Here is an 18,050-nt window from a genome sequence, read left to right as displayed (position 1 = left end):
GCTATTGTCACACAAGTGGGTGGGCCCAGGGGCGCAGTGCCCACCCCTTTTTTTAAGCCAATTAGAGACTCAGGCTCCAATCACGTGCTTCTAAAAAAAAAAAAAAAACCCCATTGGAATCCATGAGTCCGGCGCCCTGCATGCAGATTAGGGGGCGGGCGCATGGATTGGAGGGGGGCGGCGCCCGTGTGGACGCCACTGAAGAGGACCTGTCACATGACTATTACTGTCACAAGAGATGTTTACATTCCTCGTGACTGAGATAAAAGTGATCAAAAAACAATAAATGTGTAAAAATAAATAAATAAAAATAATATAAATAAAGGGGGAAAAAAACGTAAATCGCCCCGTCCCGCGGAGCTCACGCCCAGGAGCAAATTCCTACGTAAGTCCCGACCACATATGTAAACGGGGTTCACACATAACGTGATTGGCAGAGCGAGAGCAATAATTCTAGCGCCGCTGGATCTCCTCTGTAACTCTAAACTGATAACCTGTAAAAGCTTTTAAAGCGTCGCCTATGGGGATCTTTAAGTACCGAAGTTTGGCGCCATTCCACGGATGTGCGCAATTATAAAGCGTGACGTGTGAGGTATTTATTTACTCAGCGTAACATCGTCTTTTATATTTTACAAAAATGTTGGGCTAACTTTTTACTTTTTTACTTTTTTTTTTTTTCATTATAGTGTTTTTCTTCCAAAAAAAATTGCATTTGGAAGACGGCTGCACAAAATACGGTGTGACATAAAATATTGCAACAATCGCCATTTTATTCTCTAGGGTCTTTACAAAAAAAAAATATATATATACAGTATGTGACAAAAGTAAGTACACCCTTCAGTGACATTTGTGTAAATGTTTTCTTCTCTCTTTTCATGTGACAACACTGAAGAAATGACACTTGTCTACAATGTAAAGTAGTGAGTGTACAGCTTGTATAACAGTGTCAATTTTCTTCAGACATTAATGGCTGTGTGTTGAGTTATTTTGAGGGGACAGGAAATTTACACTGTTATACAAGCTGTACACTCACTACTATACATTGTAGACAAGTGTCATTTCTTCAGTGTTGTCACATGAAAAGAGAGAAGAAAACATTTACACAAATGTCACTGAAGGGTGTACTTACTTTTGTCACATACTGTATTATATTTGGGGGTTCTAAGTCATTTTCTAGAAAAAAAATGCCAATTTTTACTTGTAAACAAAGTGTCAGAACGGACCTGGTATGGAAGGGGTTAACAAATTGCTCCCAATAAACCTGTTCTGTGTGTCCTGTAGTAGTGTTCTGTGTCCTGTAGTAGTGTTCTGTGTCCTGTAGTATTCTCTTTCCTGTAGTAGTGTTCTGTGTCCTGTAGTCGTCTCTTTCCTGTAGTAGTGTTCTCTTTCCTGTAGTAGTGTTCTCTTTCCTGTAGTAGTGTTCTCTTTCCTGTAGTAGTGTTTTGTGTCCATTAGTAGTGTTTTGTGTCCAGTAGTAGTTTTTTGTGTCCAGTAGTAGTTTTTTGTGTCCTGTAGTAGAGTTTTGTGTCCTGTAGTAGTGTTCTGTGTTTTGTAGCATTCTCTGTCCTGTAGTAGTGCTCTGTGTCCTGTAGTAGTGCTCTGTGTCCTGTAGTAGTGCTCTGTGTCCTGTAGTAGTGTTATCTGTTCTGTAGTGTTCTCTGTCCTGTAGTAGTGTTCTCTGTCCTGTAGTAGTGTTCTCTGTCCTGTAGTAGTGCTCTGTGTCCTGTAGTAGTGCTCTGTGTCCTGTAGTAGTGCTCTGTGTCCTGTAGTAGTATTATCTGTTCTGTAGTGTTCTCTGTCCTGTAGTAGTGTTCTCTGTCCTGTAGTAGTGTTCTTTGTCCTGTAGTAGTGTTCTGTGTCCTGTAGTAGTATTATCTGTTCTGTAGTGTTCTCTGTCCTGTAGTAGTGTTCTCTGTCCTGTAGTAGTGTTCTCTGTCCTGTAGTAGTGTTCTTTGTCCTGTAGTAGTGTTCTCTGTCCTGTAGTGATTAGTGATTTGTGTCTCTCTCTGTGTGGACAGGCGGAGGTCCGGCCTCAATGTGGCCGCCTGGTGATGTTCGGCTCCGGAGGGGAGAACGCCCACGGGGTGCGGGCGGTGACCGCGGGACGAAGGTGCGCCATTGCGTTGTGGTTCACGGAGTCAGCAGAACATGCAGACCAGGTAACACCCGGACTCACCTTCCCACCCCTCACATTCCTGTCACCCGGATATCTCTGTCTATAGATCTCCAATCACTGACATTCTGTATTTCTCTTCTCTCCTTCCTGGGAATGATCCCATTGGAGGAGATGTGACCCCCAACATTCAGCCGTGCAAAGCCCTCCGCACCACAGACATTTGTTTTTATTTTTATTTTTTCTGTTTTCACCTCTTTTTTTCCTTTCAGTGCAGCTGATCTTCTGCAGCCTCTGTCAGACACTTCCCATCATTGCTCCATCTTCCTGATAGGGACAATAGTGAAGAGTGTCAGCATGGGGGGCTTGTAGTTTTGGGGTGTATGTGACGGGGTGACAACGCAGGAGCACATATCGGAGACCGTTGTCACGCCAACGTTTGATTTATTTTTTTCCTAAACTTCCTGACGCTGACTTGTCCCTCTTGCCACCCGCCGCATGTATATGTACAGTATATATATGTATACAGTGAGGGGAAAGTATTTGGTCCTGATGCTTCCTGAGCATGTGACGTGTCCTGGGGGGCTGCAGAAGGGAGGAGGGACCCCCATCCTCACCTAACGAGCGAACTCCATGGACTGCCATCGGTGGGTACTGATAGAAGTCGGTATCCTCCTCCCCCCCCCCCCCCCAGTTGCAGGCTGTGGAGAAGAAGGGCCGGTGCTACCACTAGGCAAACTATGCAGCTGCCTCGGGGGCACTGCTGCCTAGAGCACCCGGCCACTCGTGTTCCTAAACTGTCCTGTCTGCAGGAAGCAACTAAGTCTCAGCATCAGCGGGCAACCGCCGCTCCGTTCGCACATAATGTCAGAGGCACAGCGGCGGCGGAGGAATGTCCGTGTCCTGACTCTCATATGGAAGCAAGAAAAGATTCATTGATGGGCGCTGGTGAGGCTTCATTTGATGGGCTCCGGTGAGGCTACATTTGATGGGCTCCGGTGAGGCTGCATTTGATGGGCTCCGGTGAGGCTGCATTTGATGGGCTCCGGTGAGGCTGCATTTGATGGGCTCCGGTGAGGCTGCATTTGATGGGCTCCGGTGAGGCTGCATTTGATGGGCTCCAGTGAGGCTGCATTTGATGGGTGGCTGGTGAGGCTGCATTTGATGGGTGGCTGGTGAGACTGCATTTGATGGGTGGCTGGTGAGACTGCCTTTGATGGACGCTGGTGAGGCTGAATTTGATGGGCTCTGGTGAGGCTGAATTTTATGGGCTCTGGTGAGGCTGAATTTGATGGGTGGCTAGTGAGGCTGCACTTGATGGGAGCTGGTGAGGCTGCACTTGATGGACGCTGGTGAGGCTGAATTTGATGGGCTCTGGTGAGGCTGAATTTGATGGGTGGCTAGTGAGGCTGCACTTGATGGGAGCTGGTGAGGCTGCACTTGATGGACGCTGGTGAGGCTGAATTTGATGGGCTCTGGTGAGGCTGAATTTGATGGGTGGCTAGTGAGGCTGCACTTGATGGGAGCTGGTGAGGCTGCATTGATGGGAGCTGGTGAGGCTGCATTGATGGGAGCTGGTGAGGCTGCATTGATGGGAGCTGGTGAGGCTGCATTGATGGGCGCTGGTGAGGCTGCATTTGATGGACGCTGGTGAGACTGCATTTGATGGACGCTGGTGAGAATGCATTTGATGGACGCTGGTGAGAATGCATTTGATGGACGCTGGTGAGGCTGCATTTGATGGGCGGCTGGTGAGGCTGCATTTGATGGGCGGCTGGTGAGGCTGCATTTGATGGGCGGCTGGTGAGGCTGCATTTGATGGGCGGCTGGTGAGGCTGCATTGATGGGCGGCTGGTGAGGCTGCATTTGATGGGCGCTGGTGAGGCTGCATTTGATGGACGCTGGTGAGGCTGCATTTGATGGACGCTGGTGAGAATGCATTTGATGGACGCTGGTGAGGCTGCATTTGATGGGCGGCTGGTGAGGCTGCATTTGATGGGCGGCTGGTGAGGCTGCATTTGATGGGCGGCTGGTGAGGCTGCATTTGATGGGCGGCTGGTGAGGCTGCATTTGATGGGCGGCTGGTGAGGCTGCATTTGATGGGCGGCTGGTGAGGCTGCATTTGATGGGCGGCTGGTGAGGCTGCATTTGATGGGCGGCTGGTGAGGCTGCATTTGATGGGCGGCTGGTGAGGCTGCATTTGATGGGCGGCTGGTGAGGCTGCATTTGATGGGCGGCTGGTGAGGCTGCATTTGATGGGCAGCTGGTGAGGCTACATTTGATGGGTGGCTGGTGAGGCTGCATTTGATGGGTGGCTGGTGAGGCTGCATTTGATGGACGCTGGTGAGGCTGCATTTGATGGACGCTGGTGAGGCTGCATTTGATGGGCTCTGGTGAGGCTGCATTTGATGGGTGGCTGGTGAGTTTGCTTTGATGGGCGCTGGTGAGGCTGCATTGATGGACTTCACTGGCGGGATCAACAGCTATTTGTGGGACTGAGAGTATAACTCTGTATGGACCTGTAACAAAGTGTCAGCACAACGTTTCTTCGGGTCGGAGTTCTTCTTTATGGGGTAATACTGGAACCAGGAAATTGGTGATTGGATCAGCAGGAAGTCTCTGTAATAATCGCTGAGGATTAAAGGAGTAGAAAAATTCTTTCTAAAGAAACATTAACGAGGAAAATTCCATTTCAAGATTTTAGTGATTAGATTTACATCTTCTTTTCAAGTTGTGTTTTTTCTTTTCTTTTGTTTTCTTTTTTTAAACCCGTCTTACAGCTTTATCGAATCCTTCCCTGAACGTCTTCTAGATAAGGGGGCGTGTCTTCCTGCAGTGTGCGGGTTCCGGGGGTCATGTGGACTCTCCGGGGTCCAGATATAAACTATTCTCAAGCTTTTGCTCTATAAATCCCTGTAAATGTTTCCTGAGATCCTCAGCGCCACCTAGTGGCCAGAATGCAGAATTTTCCTGGCGGCAGTACCTCCTGATTGGGGTCTAATTATAAAATAATTCTCAAGCATTCGTATAGCTGTCAAAATATACATATTAGAAAACTTCCAGGGATTTAGGGAAAATCTTGATCATTTTTTTTAATAAATAGACCCCAATCAGGAAAATACTACATAATAACCACTAGGTGGAGCTGAGGATCATAGGAAAGAAACATATTAGGAAATAAATCCCTGTGATTTTTTCCTATGATCTCCGCTCCACCTAGTGGCCATAGAGCAGTATTTTTTATGATTGGGGTCTCGTTATAAAATAATTCTCAAGCATTCGCTTAGCCGTCATGATAAATCCCTGTAATTTTTCTAACATGTTTGTTTCCTATGATCCTCATCTCCGCCTAGTGGCCGTTATGCAGTATTTTCCTAGTCGGGGGGGGTCCAGTTATTAGAAAAATTCTCAAGCATTTGCATAGCCGTCACACTAAACACATTAGAAATATTTCCAGGAATTTATAATGACTGCTCAGCAAATGCTTGAGAATTTTGCTAATAACTGGACCCCCGATTAGGAAAATACTGCATAACGGCCACTAGGCGGAGCTGAGGATCATAGGAAACAAACATGTTAGAAAAATTACAGGGATTTATCATGACGGCTAAGCGAATGCTTGAGAATTTTTTTTTTTTTTTTTTTTTAGAACTAGACCCCCAACCAGGAAATACTACATCATGGCCACTAGGCGGAGCTGAGGATCAGAGGAAGTAAACATATTACGGGGATTATTGGTGAAGGGCGTTCAAATGCTTGAGACTTTCCTACAGCAATTTTTTTTTATAGAGAGACCCCTAAGAGTGTGATAAGCTGTAGCCATGGAGACGCGTATGAAGAGGGGCGCCATCTTGTGTACAATCGTTCTTTTGAAGGTTGCGGTGATTGTGGGCGTGTCCTCAGAGATGTGTGCATTCCCGTGGTGGAGATAAGTGGAGTCATGGTTGTGCTCACCAAATGCCAGCTGGTGGTACAAAAGCTAAAATCTCCGGGGGAGGGGGAGGCAGTTGATATTTTGCTCCATGGGGGCATTACTGCCCCGGATCCTCCACAGGTGTCACAGATATGAGCCGCGGCCTTTCTGAGGGTCAGAGGTACACAAGTCCCTTTTGTAGGAGGAACGTCCCTTATTTGCTGTAATTCCTTGGGGGGGCACTAGGGGGGGACTTGGGGTACAGCGCCGGCTCTGGGAGCTTAGAGGAAAATCAAAGTACAGAAACCGGAACTTGTGCTAGCCGGTCCCACCAAGCATGGAGTAAGTACTCCCCGACTTCTCATTCACCCACCAGGGCCCAGAGTAGAAGCCAAAACTTCTGAGTAAGGGGGGGGGGGGGGGGCACCAACTATTTCCTCTTCCTCCCACAATGCAACACTCAGAATTCTGTCTGGGGCATTCCATGAATGAAGGCGCGTCTTTGGCTCCTCCTACAGTAATGCTTTAGAATTGCTAAGAGAAGGTCTTCAGGTCTTCATGAAATCTTGTGAGGCCGGTGAGATGTCGCTCTATTGGTGTCCTGTCCCTAGCAAGGGAGAGATGGTATTGCTCAGGCCCAGCAAGGTGGGGATCCCCCAGAGGTACCTTCAAGGCCCTCCTATGTGACTGCAACTAGCGATGTTATAGGGTCTATAGCAACCCTTTCTTAACCAACGTTCAGTGGAACCCTGGGGTCCCTCCGTAGGTTGTTAGGGGTTCCCTAGGAGGAGGAGAGCAGTGGCAAATTGATCTCCTGCCTACTCTTACAAACAAAGTAGGGAGTCAATTCTACAATGGACACCAATGTCAGGGGTCTCCCCAACACTGACCACCAATGTCAGGGGTCTCCCCAACACTGACCACCAATGTCAGGGGTCTCCCCAACACTGACCACCAATGTCAGGGGTCTCCCCAACACTGACCACCAATGTCAGGGGTCTCCCCAACACTGACCACCAATGTCAGGGGTCTCCCCAACACTGATCACCAATGTCAGGGGTCTCCCCAACACTGACCACCAATGTAAGTGGTTACATCCACTCTGACCACCAATGTAAGTGGTTACATCCACTCTGACCACCAATGTAAGTGGTTACATCCACTCTGACCACCAATGTAAGTGGTTACATCCACTCTGACCACCAATGTAAGTGGTTACATCCACTCTGACCACCAAAGTAGGGGGTCAATTCTGCAATGAACACCAATGTAAGGGGGTCACCTCAACACTGACCCCCAATATAAGGGGTGACTACAATTTTCTTCTGTCTCTTTTATGACCATTATCATTGTTTTTTTTTTCATAATAAAAGTCTCTACAACCCGCTGATCTCCCTAATGTACTAAGAGCTGAAGGTCCACCAATTTAACGGGGGGCTCCCTGAGCCCTGAAACCAATTTGAAGGGTTCCATTGTGGTAGAAAGGTTCAGAAGGTCTGGTCTATAGCATCCCATACAGACAGCTGTGTTCCCAGACACTGGTGTGTCTTTGGCTCCCCTTATTGTAAAATAAAATATTTTCAAATTTCTTGAAGAAAATTTAAATTTTAGGAGCCTGTACAGGGACCAACAAAGGAGGGAATGCTTCTTCACCTCTTGGCACTGGTCGTCTCTTTCCCATAGGCTTCTGGTCTTTTTTTGGTGGTCTGTACACATGTGCAACCCTTAAGCCTACCATACATAGTCTGATCTCCTTTAGATTTGCCACCGTCTTTTAAGCAGGGTTCCTCCATAGGGTTTCCTAAGAGGAGAGCAGTGGCACATTGATCTCCTGCCTACTCTGATCACAGTCTACCAACAATGTAAGGGATCACTTCTACACTGGTGACCAATGTCAGGGTACATGTCTACACTGGTCACAAAGTAGGAGTCAATTCTACAATCAACACCAGTGTCAGGGGTCTCTTCAACTCTGACCACCATTGTAAGGGGTCACATCTACACTGGTCCACCAATATAAAGGGTCGTGTCTACACTGGTCACCAATATAAAGGGTCGCGTCTACATTGGTCCACCAATATAAAGGGTCACATCTACACTGGTCCACCAATATAAAGGGTCACATCTACACTGGGCCACTAATATAAAGGGTCACATCTACACTGGGCCACCAATATAAAGGGTCACATCTACACTGGTCACCAATATAAAGGGTCACATCTACACTGGTCACCAATATAAAGGGTCACATCTACACTGGTCCACCAATATAAAGGGTCACATCTACACTGATCCACCAATATAAAGGGTCACATCTACACTGGTCCACCAATATAAAGGGTCACATCTACACTGGTCCACCAATATAAAGGGTCACATCTACACTGGTCCACCAATATAAAGGGTCATGTCTACACTGGGCCACCAATATAAAGGGTCACATCTACACTGGTCCACCAATATAAAGGGTCACATCTACACTGGTCCACCAATATAAAGGGTCATGTCTACACTGGTCCACCAATATAAAGGGTCACATCTACACTGGTCCACCAATATAAAGGGTCACATCTACACTGGTCCACCAATATAAAGGGTCACATCTACACTGGTCCACCAATATAAAGGGTCATGTCTACACTGGGCCACCAATATAAAGGGTCACATCTACACTGGTCCACCAATATAAAGGGTCACGTCTACACTGGTCCACCAATATAAAGGGTCATGTCTACACTGGTCCACCAATATAAAGGGTCATGTCTACACTGGTCCACCAATATAAAGGGTCACATCTACACTGGTCCACCAATATAAAGGGTCACATCTACACTGGTCCACCAATATAAAGGGTCACATCTACACTGGTCCACCAATATAAAGGGTCACATCTACACTGGTCCACCAATATAAAGGGTCATGTCTACACTGGTCCACCAATATAAAGGGTCACATCTACACTGGTCCACCAATGTAAGGAGTCACTTCTACACTCACCACCAAAGAAGGGGACCAGTTCTACACTACTCTTCTCTATGGGCTTATCATCCCTCACATTTTAGTGACCAGACAGTACACAAGTGCAACCCCTAAGCCCACCATACACATTACAGTCTGATCTCCTTCAGATTTACCAACTATGTAGTAGAAGTCTCCACCTGACTAAATACAAGTTCAGAGTCTTGCCTATGTAGACACTAACGTACATCATTTTGGGAAATCTCAAGTAGAGTTGTAGAGGGCTAGTATTATTAGATTAGAGGGTATGGCCAACTTTAAATTGACCCCACTTGTTACAATGCTTTAGATCTACCAACAACTATTTTAGTAAGAGGACCTACCCAAAATGTTCCATGTAGACCCAGTTAGGTAGGTCCTCACACTCTAAAGGAGAATCTTTAAAGGAGATTGTTCAATAAGTACAAATGTGTAGCCAGCTTTGTGTACAAAATCGGCCCAACTTCACTGCAACCCACCAGAAGGGTAAAGAGAAGCACGCATGGAACGTCTCTTGTTGGAGGGGGTTCTATGAATGGGGGGGGACTACTAGGAAAATCTGTCATCTTGGTGACTAACCCGTGAAAGCAATGCACAGGTCTTGGTTACACAGTGTCTATTCCGGCAGGTGAGATTACTGGCCATGTGCTTGTATCCTAAAGATGGTGTTGCTCTACCAATCTGGACCACCATATTTGTGGACACGTCAGTTGACCACATCCAAAGTAGTCCTACTAGGACCCAGTCCGTACTGTATATCCTTTCTAATCAACCTGAACTGAATGAATGGCCATGAATTCAAAATGGCTCCAGCTCGGGGGGCAAAGGCGAGTGGTGGGCAGAAGAAGTTGCCACCTTGGGCCCTCTTTGGCCTTTCTGCCTGAAGGACCTTGGCTGGTGTTATGTTTAGTAGCGATTTGAGTTTATCCAATATGACAAAACCTCTTTTTTTTTTAACACCTCTTTCCTCCAACAGGAACAACGTCAGGCCAGGATTCTGGTAAAAGGTGACACCAGTCCGAAAGAGCAGAAAGAGAAGGAGACGCCTAGGGCGGGGAGAGAGACCTCCAGATCCCAGAGATCTTCAAACGACGATGAGCCGGAGAAGCCGTCCGGCCGGCAACAGAGGAGGAGAACGACCAGAAAAATGAAAGATGAACTTTGAGATCCGGTGCAAGAGACTGCAGAGCGCAGAGACTTTTCCCGCGGCATCCTGGGGCAGAGCGGAAAGGGTTACTAGAGCGCCGGGCTGCAGATCCATGGTGGGATTCTGGGTAACGTGACGGAAAAGATGTTAAGGAAGAACTCCAGTCATCACAATTTGTACATAAAATGACCTGTTTATAAACTGTGCGGGAAGAGGCCGCGTTATACGGGTGTGGCCCCTTTACCACGGCCCTGCGCCGGAATCATAAAAGCTTTGCTCCAGTCTCGGTCCCAGTCCTGACATGTGTGCCAGATTCAGGTAATTCATGCTGCCGCCACCTTTACAATCCGTTGCTATGGCAGTGACAGATTCTAAAAGAATTACCGCCAGCTCACAAATAAGCAAACTAGCGGAAATTAACACCAGCTCTCCATTGGCATACAGGGATGAGTCATCGGTTGCTATGATGCCAGCGGCTGCCGGCCTCATAGCAACCAGAGAGACTTGTATGGGAAGCTGTGCACTTAGACCCACAACAAAATATGACCGGTTCCGGGAGCAGAGTGAAATGCCATGGGGGGCGTGGCCTGGTTGGAGCCCGGGCTGAGGCTTCCATACACCTCCTTTGCTGTGCAGTGCGACTTTTAAGACTTCCTTTTCCTACAACCACTTAGTGAGTATGGAGTGACCGCGGTGTGGACACGCCGGTGCTCAGAGTGGGCCGTTTTTGTGCTAAGATGTTGTCATGAATAGGACAGCTTACCACACAGGGCTCCCTGGGTGCTAGGAAGCTGGCAGCCGCTGCCATCATAGCAACCTGTGACTTGTCCCTGACCCTCATCAGCTGCTAGCCAATGAAAGGCAACAATGGAGCGGAATTCTGATGACATCATAAACCGTCATTCTCACTCCTTATGTTTTTAAATCTATTTTTAGTCATCTGTTGCTATGATGGTGTCAGCTGTGCAGCTGAATGGGGCCAGGGATGAGTCATCGGTTGCTATGATGCCAGCGGCATAGCAACTAGGGAGCCCTGTGTGGGAAGCTGTGTAATTAGTTACCAAGGGACTGAGTATGGAGTGACCGCGGTGTGGATACGCCGGAGCTCAGAGTGGGTCATTTTGTGCTAGGAAGCCATCATGAATATGACAGCTTACCACACAGGGCTCCCTGGTTGCTATGAAGCTGGCAGCCGCTGGCATCATAGCAACCTATGACTTTTTCCTGGCCCTATTCAGCTTCTGGCCAGGGAATCTCCTGAATGATCGCTGAACAGAGAGAAGCCATCCGTTGCTATAATGGTGTCAGCTGTGCAGCTGAATGGGACCAGGGATGAGTCATTGGTTGCTATGATGCCAGTGTCATAGTGACCAGGGAGCACTGGGAGGGGGGAGGGAGGGGCTGTGCACTTAGATAGCAGGGAACTGAGTATGGAGTGACCGCGGTGTGGACACGCCGGTGCTCGGAGTGGACCATTTTGTGCAAAGAAGCTATCCTGAATATGACAGCTTACCACACAGGGCTCCCTGGTTGCTATGAAGCTGGCAGCCGCTGGCATCATAGCAACCTATGACTTGACCCTGGACCTATTCAGCTGCTGGCCAGTGGTTGAAAGGAACCAAAGGGGCGGGACGCTGATGACATCATTCACCAACATTCCCACTCCTTATGTTTTCTTTCAGCTGCTGGCCGGGGAATTTCCTGGCCGATAGCTGAATGGAGAGAAGTCATCCGTTGCTATGAAGGTGGCAGCTGAGTGGGGCCAGGGATGACTTATTGGTTGCTATGATGCCAGCGGCTGCCAGCTTCATAGTGACCAGGGAGCCCTGCGGGGGGGGGGGGAAGCTGTGCACTCAGATAGCAAGGGGCTGAGCATGCGTGGTCGCGGTATGGACAGTCTGAGTTCCGCCCCCTCCAGGTGAGAGGTCCGTGTACCTGACAGGTAGATGGCTCCGTCTTCCACACTGACATTTGTATTGCGGGGGGGGGGGGGAGGGGAATGTCTCCGGAACTCGATATGATTTCCCCACATGGTGCCTCCATACCTCTGACTGCCGGCTATCTGCCCATTTTATACCCCTCTTTGGCAGCGCCCCCCGTAGCTTGTAGTAGCTGAGGAGGTTTGAACCATAAAAAAAGGTTTAGTCCCAGTAATGGAAAAGGACCTTCCCTTGTCTGATCGATGTCTGGAGAGAGGAGGCCACCGATTGGCCCTCATTCATTTACATCCATGGCCTCCATCATTCTCATTGTGTGTCACTTTGGCGTGCCTTACATGCGGTTTTGCACACGCAGCACCAGAGCATCCTATTGGCTTATTCTGTAAGCAATGCAAGGAGTAAGCTTTAGTAACCAATAAGAATTAACTTTACTGAAACCTCAGGAAAACAAAATGGATTCTGTTTGGTTGCTCTGGGTGGTCCATGGGGGGGGGGGGAGCAGCCGTTCATGGCGGCCAATCAGCTTCCAGGTATTATTTTCAGGCTTACCTGAAGACGCTGAAGTTAGAAGCTGATTGGCCGCCATGCACGGCTGCTCCAGATTCTGAGTGCTCCGGTGTTAGTAAATCTCCCCTCTATGTGCTGCTTTTACCTTTTCCCAAATAAAATCTGCCTCTGCAGGTAGGGGGCGCCTGTAGATAAAGTCAAGCTGTGCAGCTTTGACTCACGTATAATAATACCCTTCCTAGAAGTGCAGTAGGCCCTTTATATACACCCCGAAGCCTGGCAGAAAAACTCCCAGAGATGGCATCAACCCTTCCTGCCTTGTTGCTAGGACGTTGCTAAGACACTCCCAGCCAACAGAGGGGAGAGTGGATCACACCTGTAATAGTGGGGTGAGCAGTAATGGCTGAGAGTGTCTTAGCGACACCCTTAGCAACAAGGCAGGATGATGCCACCTCTGGGAGTTTTGCACTCAGGCATCGGGAGGTGTGTAATTGGCCCACACCAATAGCAAGGCACGTTATTATCCAGCTCTGGTCGGAGCTGCACAGTTTGGTTTTATGTATCGGCGCTCCTTACCTGCAGGGCGCAGATGTTCAGTAAAGGTGAATTAACTCTTTTTCTTTAATGCAGCCAGGCCGGGAGTAATGCTCTGCAGGATGCAGGGTGGGAGTAACATTATGCAGGGTAGAAGTAACACTCTGCAAGACACAGGATGGGAGTAACGCTCTGCAGGGAGTGGGAGTAACACTCTGCCGGCCTAAGGTAATGCTCTGCAGGACGCAGGCCTGGAGTAAGGTTCTGCAGGACGCGGGGTAGGAGTAACGATCTGCAGGACGCAAGGTGGGAGTAACGTTCTGCAGAATGCAAGGTGGGAGTAATGTTCTGCAGGGTGGCAGTGACACTCTGCAGGATGCGGGGTGGGAATAATGCTCTGCAGGACGCAGGGTGGTAGCAATTCTCTGCAGGCCCAGGCCTGGAGTGACGCTCTGCAGGATGGGAGTAACGTTCTGCAGGACGCAGGGTGGGAGTGACGTTCTGCAGGATGGGAGTAACGTTCTCCAGGATGCAGGATGGGAGTAACACTCTGCAGGTCTGAAGTGACGCTCTTCAGGATGGGAGTAACACTCTGCAGGTCTGAAGTGACGCTCTTCAGGATGGGAGTAACGCTCTGCAGGTCTGAAGTGACGCTCTGCAGGATGGGAGTAACGCTCTGCAGGTCTGAAGTGACGCTCTGCAGGGTGGGAGTGACGCTCTGCGGGGTGGGAGTGACGCTCTGCGGGGTGGGAGTGACGCTCTGCGGGGTGGGAGTGACGCTCTGCGGGATGGGAGTGACGCTCTGCAGGATGGGAGTGACGCTCTGCAGGACACAGAGTGGGAGTAACGCTCTGCAGGTCTGAAGTGACGCTCTTCAGGATGGGAGTGACGGTCTGCAGGACGCAGGATGGGAGTAACGCTCTGTGGGGTGGGAGTGACGCTCTGTGGGGTGGGAGTGACGCTCTGCGGGGTGGGAGTGACGCTCTGCGGGGTGGGAGTGACGCTCTGCGGGATGGGAGTGACGCTCTGCGTGATGGGAGTGACGCTCTGCGGGATGGGAGTGACGCTCTGCAGGATGGGAGTGACGCTCTTCAGGATGGGAGTGACGGTCTGCAGGACGCAGGGTGGGAGTAACGCTCTGCAGGGTGGGAGTAACGCTCTGCGGGTCTGATTGGAGCAGGTCTCAGGACAGAGCGTTGTCTCGGGAGGCGAGGGGTTGATGAATATGGCGGGAGGCCAGCCGCGTGTTCTGTATTGTCTTATAATGAAGCGCGATGTTTGCTGTCGGTGAGCTGCGGGGCGAGGGGCGCTCTGCCAAGATGTGTACAATGGGGTGTCTGTGTGCGAAGCCTCGGGGGGGACACCGAGCACCATGACTTTATATGGGGTCCCGCGAGAGAAGTGAGACTAACCCACATCCAGACATTGGGATTTGTTTTGCTTTATTTAAACAGAGTGCAGGGCGGTCAGGGCATGATTATGTATTGGTTGCTATGGGTTACCATGGCCTCCGTCAGTGTAGGGGGCGGACATACCAATAGAGGACAAGTGGGACACAGTGCCTGGAAAAAGTATTCATACCCCCCCCCTGACATTTTCCACATTTTGTTGCAACCAAAACCATAAATGTATTTTATTGGGATTTTATGTGATGGACCAACACAAAGTGTCACATAATTGGGAAGTGGAAGGAAAATGATAAATGATACAAATAAATATGTGAAAAGTGTGGGGGAGGGGCATTTGTATGGCGCCCCCCGGAGTCAATACTTTGTAGAACCCCCTTTCTCTACAAGTCTTTTTGGGGGTGTCTCTACCAGCTTTGCCCATCTAGAGAGGACATTTCTGCCCATTCTTCTTCTTTGTAGAATATCTCGCGCTCTGTCAGATTGGATGGAGAGCGTCTGTGATCAGCAATTTTCAAGTCTTGCCACAGATTCTCAATGGGATTTAGGTCTGGACTGTGACTGGGCCATTCTAACACATGGATATGCTTTGATGTAAACCATTCCATTGTAGCTCTGGCTGGATGTTTCGGGTCGTTGTCCTGCTGGAAGGGGAACCTCCGCCCCGGTCTCAAGTCTTCTGCCGACTCTAACAGGTTTTCTTCTAAGATTGTCCTGTATTTGTCTCCCTCCATCTTCCCATCAACTCTGACCAGCTTCCCTGTCCCTGCTGAAGAAAACCATCCCCACCACATGATGCTGCCACCACCATGTCTCACGGTGGGGATGGTGTGTTCGGGGGATGGGCGGTGTTAGTTTTCCCCACACATAGCGTTTTGCTTTTAGGCCATAAAGTAGAATTTTGGTCTCCTCTGACCAGATCACCTTCTTCCACATGTTTGCTGCCCCCTCCCCCACATGGCTTCTCACAAACTACAAACAGGACTTCTTATGACTTTCTTCCTCCAATGTCTTTCTTCTTGTCACTCTTCCATAAAGGGCAGATTTGTGGAGAGACGACTAATAGTTGTCCTGTGGACAGATTCTCCCCCCTGAGCTGTGGATCTCTGCAGCTCCTCCAGAGTCACCATGGACCTCTTGGCTCTTCTCTGATGAATGCTCTCCTTGCCCGGCCCGGTCAGTTTAGGTGGACGGCCACGTCTTGGTAGGTTTGCGGTTGTGCCATACTCTTTCCATTTTCCGATGATGGATTGAACAGAGCTCCGTGAGATGGTCAAAGCTTGGGAGATTTTATTATAACCCAACCCTGCTTTATACTTCTCCACAATTTACGATAAAGAAGAGGCCGATCTTCTCAGTCGCTTGTCTTAGATGGAGTGACTCCATCTTGGCCATGTCTTCGAGGGGAGGGGGAGGGGTAGAGTAGGTTCAAGTCCAGCAAATTGGCCTCTTTATCATCTGGGAAGTGCCTCCATCTTGGGGGCATCGGGAGGGGCAGAGCTCTGTTCTGGCAACTTTCATAATGGGATGAAGACCACGACTGCAAGAAAAAAGTGGGCTGATTGGGTCTGCTGAGGAGAAAAGGTTTGGGGGTAACGGACCCTCCTGGAGGTTAATCATTTAGAAAAAAATATATATATCAAAATGAGGAGCAGCAGCTTAGTCTCTGCCCAATCAAGGGAGGGGCTCAATTTTGTCATCAAAGAGGAGCCGTGGCCCAGTTTCTGCCCTACGGACAGAGTGGCTTTTGGCCATGTCATCGGGACCAGCAGCCCCGTCTCTACCTTCTCAAGGGGAGTCCAGTTTTGACCATGTGATAAATGAGAGGTCCAGAGGCCTCCTTTTTATCATCCAGGGAGGGGCTCAGTCTTGGTGGCCTCCATGAGGGGAAAAGCTCAGTCTTAATGGCCTCCATGAGGGGAAAAGCTCAGTCTTGGTGGCCTCCATGAGGGGAAAAGCTCAGTCTTGGCGGCCTCCATGAGGGGAAAAGCTCAGTCTTGGTGGCCTCCATGAGGGGAAAGGGCTCAGTCTTGGCGGCCTCCATGAGGGGAAAAGCTCAGTCTTGGTGGCCTCCATGAGGGGAAAAGCTCAGTCTTGGCGGCCTCCATGAGGGGAAAAGCTCAGTCTTGGTGGCCTCCATGAGGGGAAAAGCTCAGTCTTGGTGGCCTCCATGAGGGGAAAAGCTCAGTCTTGGCGGCCTCCATGAGGGGAAAAGCTCAGTCTTGGCGGCCTCCATGAGGGGAAAAGCTCAGTCTTGGCGGCCTCCATGAGGGGAGAGGCTCAGTCTTGGTGGCCTCCATGAGGGGAAAAGCTCAGTCTTGGTGGCCTCCATGAGGGGAGAGGCTCAGTCTTGGTGGCCTCCATGAGGGGAAAAGCTCAGTCTTGGTGGCCTCCATGAGGGGAAAAGCTCAGTCTTGGCGGCCTCCATGAGGGGAAAAGCTCAGTCTTGGCGGCCTCCATGAGGGGAAAGGCTCAGTCTTGGCGGCCTCCATGAGGGGAAAGGCTCAGTCTTGGCGGCCTCCATGAGGGGAAAGGCTCAGTCTTGGTGGCCTCCATGAGGGGAAAAGCTCAGTCTTGGTGGCCTCCATGAGGGGAAAAGCTCCGTCTTGGTGGCCTCCATGAGGGGAAAAGCTCCGTCTTGGTGGCCTCCATGAGGGGAAAAGCTCCGTCTTGGCGGCCTCCATGAGGGGAAAGGCTCAGTCTTGGTGGCCTCCATGAGGGGAAAAGCTCAGTCTTGGTGGCCTCCATGAGGGGAAAAGCTCCTTCTTGGTGGCCTCCATGAGGGGAAAAGCTCCGTCTTGGCAGCATTATTGAGGGTCTGCGTTTAATAAGAGGTTGAAGACCATCCATGACTGCAGGAAGAAAGTTGTCTGCAGTCTATCCAAGTTGGGGGTCTACTGGAGAGAAAGCTCTTGGGGGGTAAATGACCTCACTGGAGGTTTGTATTGTCAGTGGAGGCCCCGATGTTCAGCCTTCGAGGTTGTGTAATGTCCTCTCCTGGTACACCAACATTCTCTTCTCTTCCACAGAAGCGGATGAGATAATAAAATGCCGCATGCAAACCCAGGATTGTAAAGTGTATTTTCCTATAGTCACTACTAATTACCACTTTACTACGGCAGGTGACCTCATTGTGCGGAGACATAAATCTGAATATTTGGTACAACATAATCATAATACTGACAGCGTACAACTATATATCAAGTACCTCACAAAAGTCAGTACACCCCTAAGTAAAAATCTCCAAATTGGGCCCAATTAGCCATTTTCCCTCCCCGGTGTCATGTGACTCGTTAGTGTTACAAGGTCTCAGGTGTGAATGGGGAGCAGGTGTGTTAAATTTGGTGTTATCGCTCTCACTCTCTCATACTGGTCACTGGAAGTACAACATGGCACCTCATGGCAAAGAACTCTCTAGGGATCTGAAGATAAGAATTGTTGCTCTACATAAAGATGGTCTAGGCTATAAGAAGATTGCCAAGACCCTGAAACT

At 49.4% G+C, this 18,050-nt stretch overlaps 1 protein-coding gene across 2 annotated transcripts in view; it reads left to right on the top strand.

The window, feature by feature from the left end:
* P3H3 (prolyl 3-hydroxylase 3) overlaps nt 1–17,619 on the top strand; it is a 62,981-nt gene extending 45,362 nt beyond the window's left edge. The window contains exons 14-16 of one of the 2 annotated variants that reach the window (XR_013270023.1): nt 2,019–2,159; nt 10,000–13,833; nt 14,009–17,619. Coding sequence is in view for 1 of the 2 variants with exons in the window: in XM_077467104.1 (XP_077323230.1) it covers nt 2,019–2,159; nt 10,000–10,188 (330 nt within the window). In the remaining variant the exon portion in view is untranslated. Of the gene's footprint in view, nt 1–2,018; nt 2,160–9,999 lie in introns of both variants that reach the window. The other variant, XM_077467104.1, reaches the window with a different exon arrangement.
* Nucleotides 17,620–18,050: the final 431 nt, after the last annotated feature.

This window comes from Lithobates pipiens, unplaced genomic scaffold (genome assembly GCF_037356315.1).
Source record: "Lithobates pipiens isolate NorthernLeopardFrog02 unplaced genomic scaffold, aLitPip1_a1.2 Scaffold_47, whole genome shotgun sequence".
NCBI classification, from domain to species: domain Eukaryota; kingdom Metazoa; phylum Chordata; class Amphibia; order Anura; family Ranidae; genus Lithobates; species Lithobates pipiens.
The sequence above is the reverse complement of the archived record's forward strand: the minus strand, read 5'-3'. Positions and strand labels throughout refer to the sequence as shown.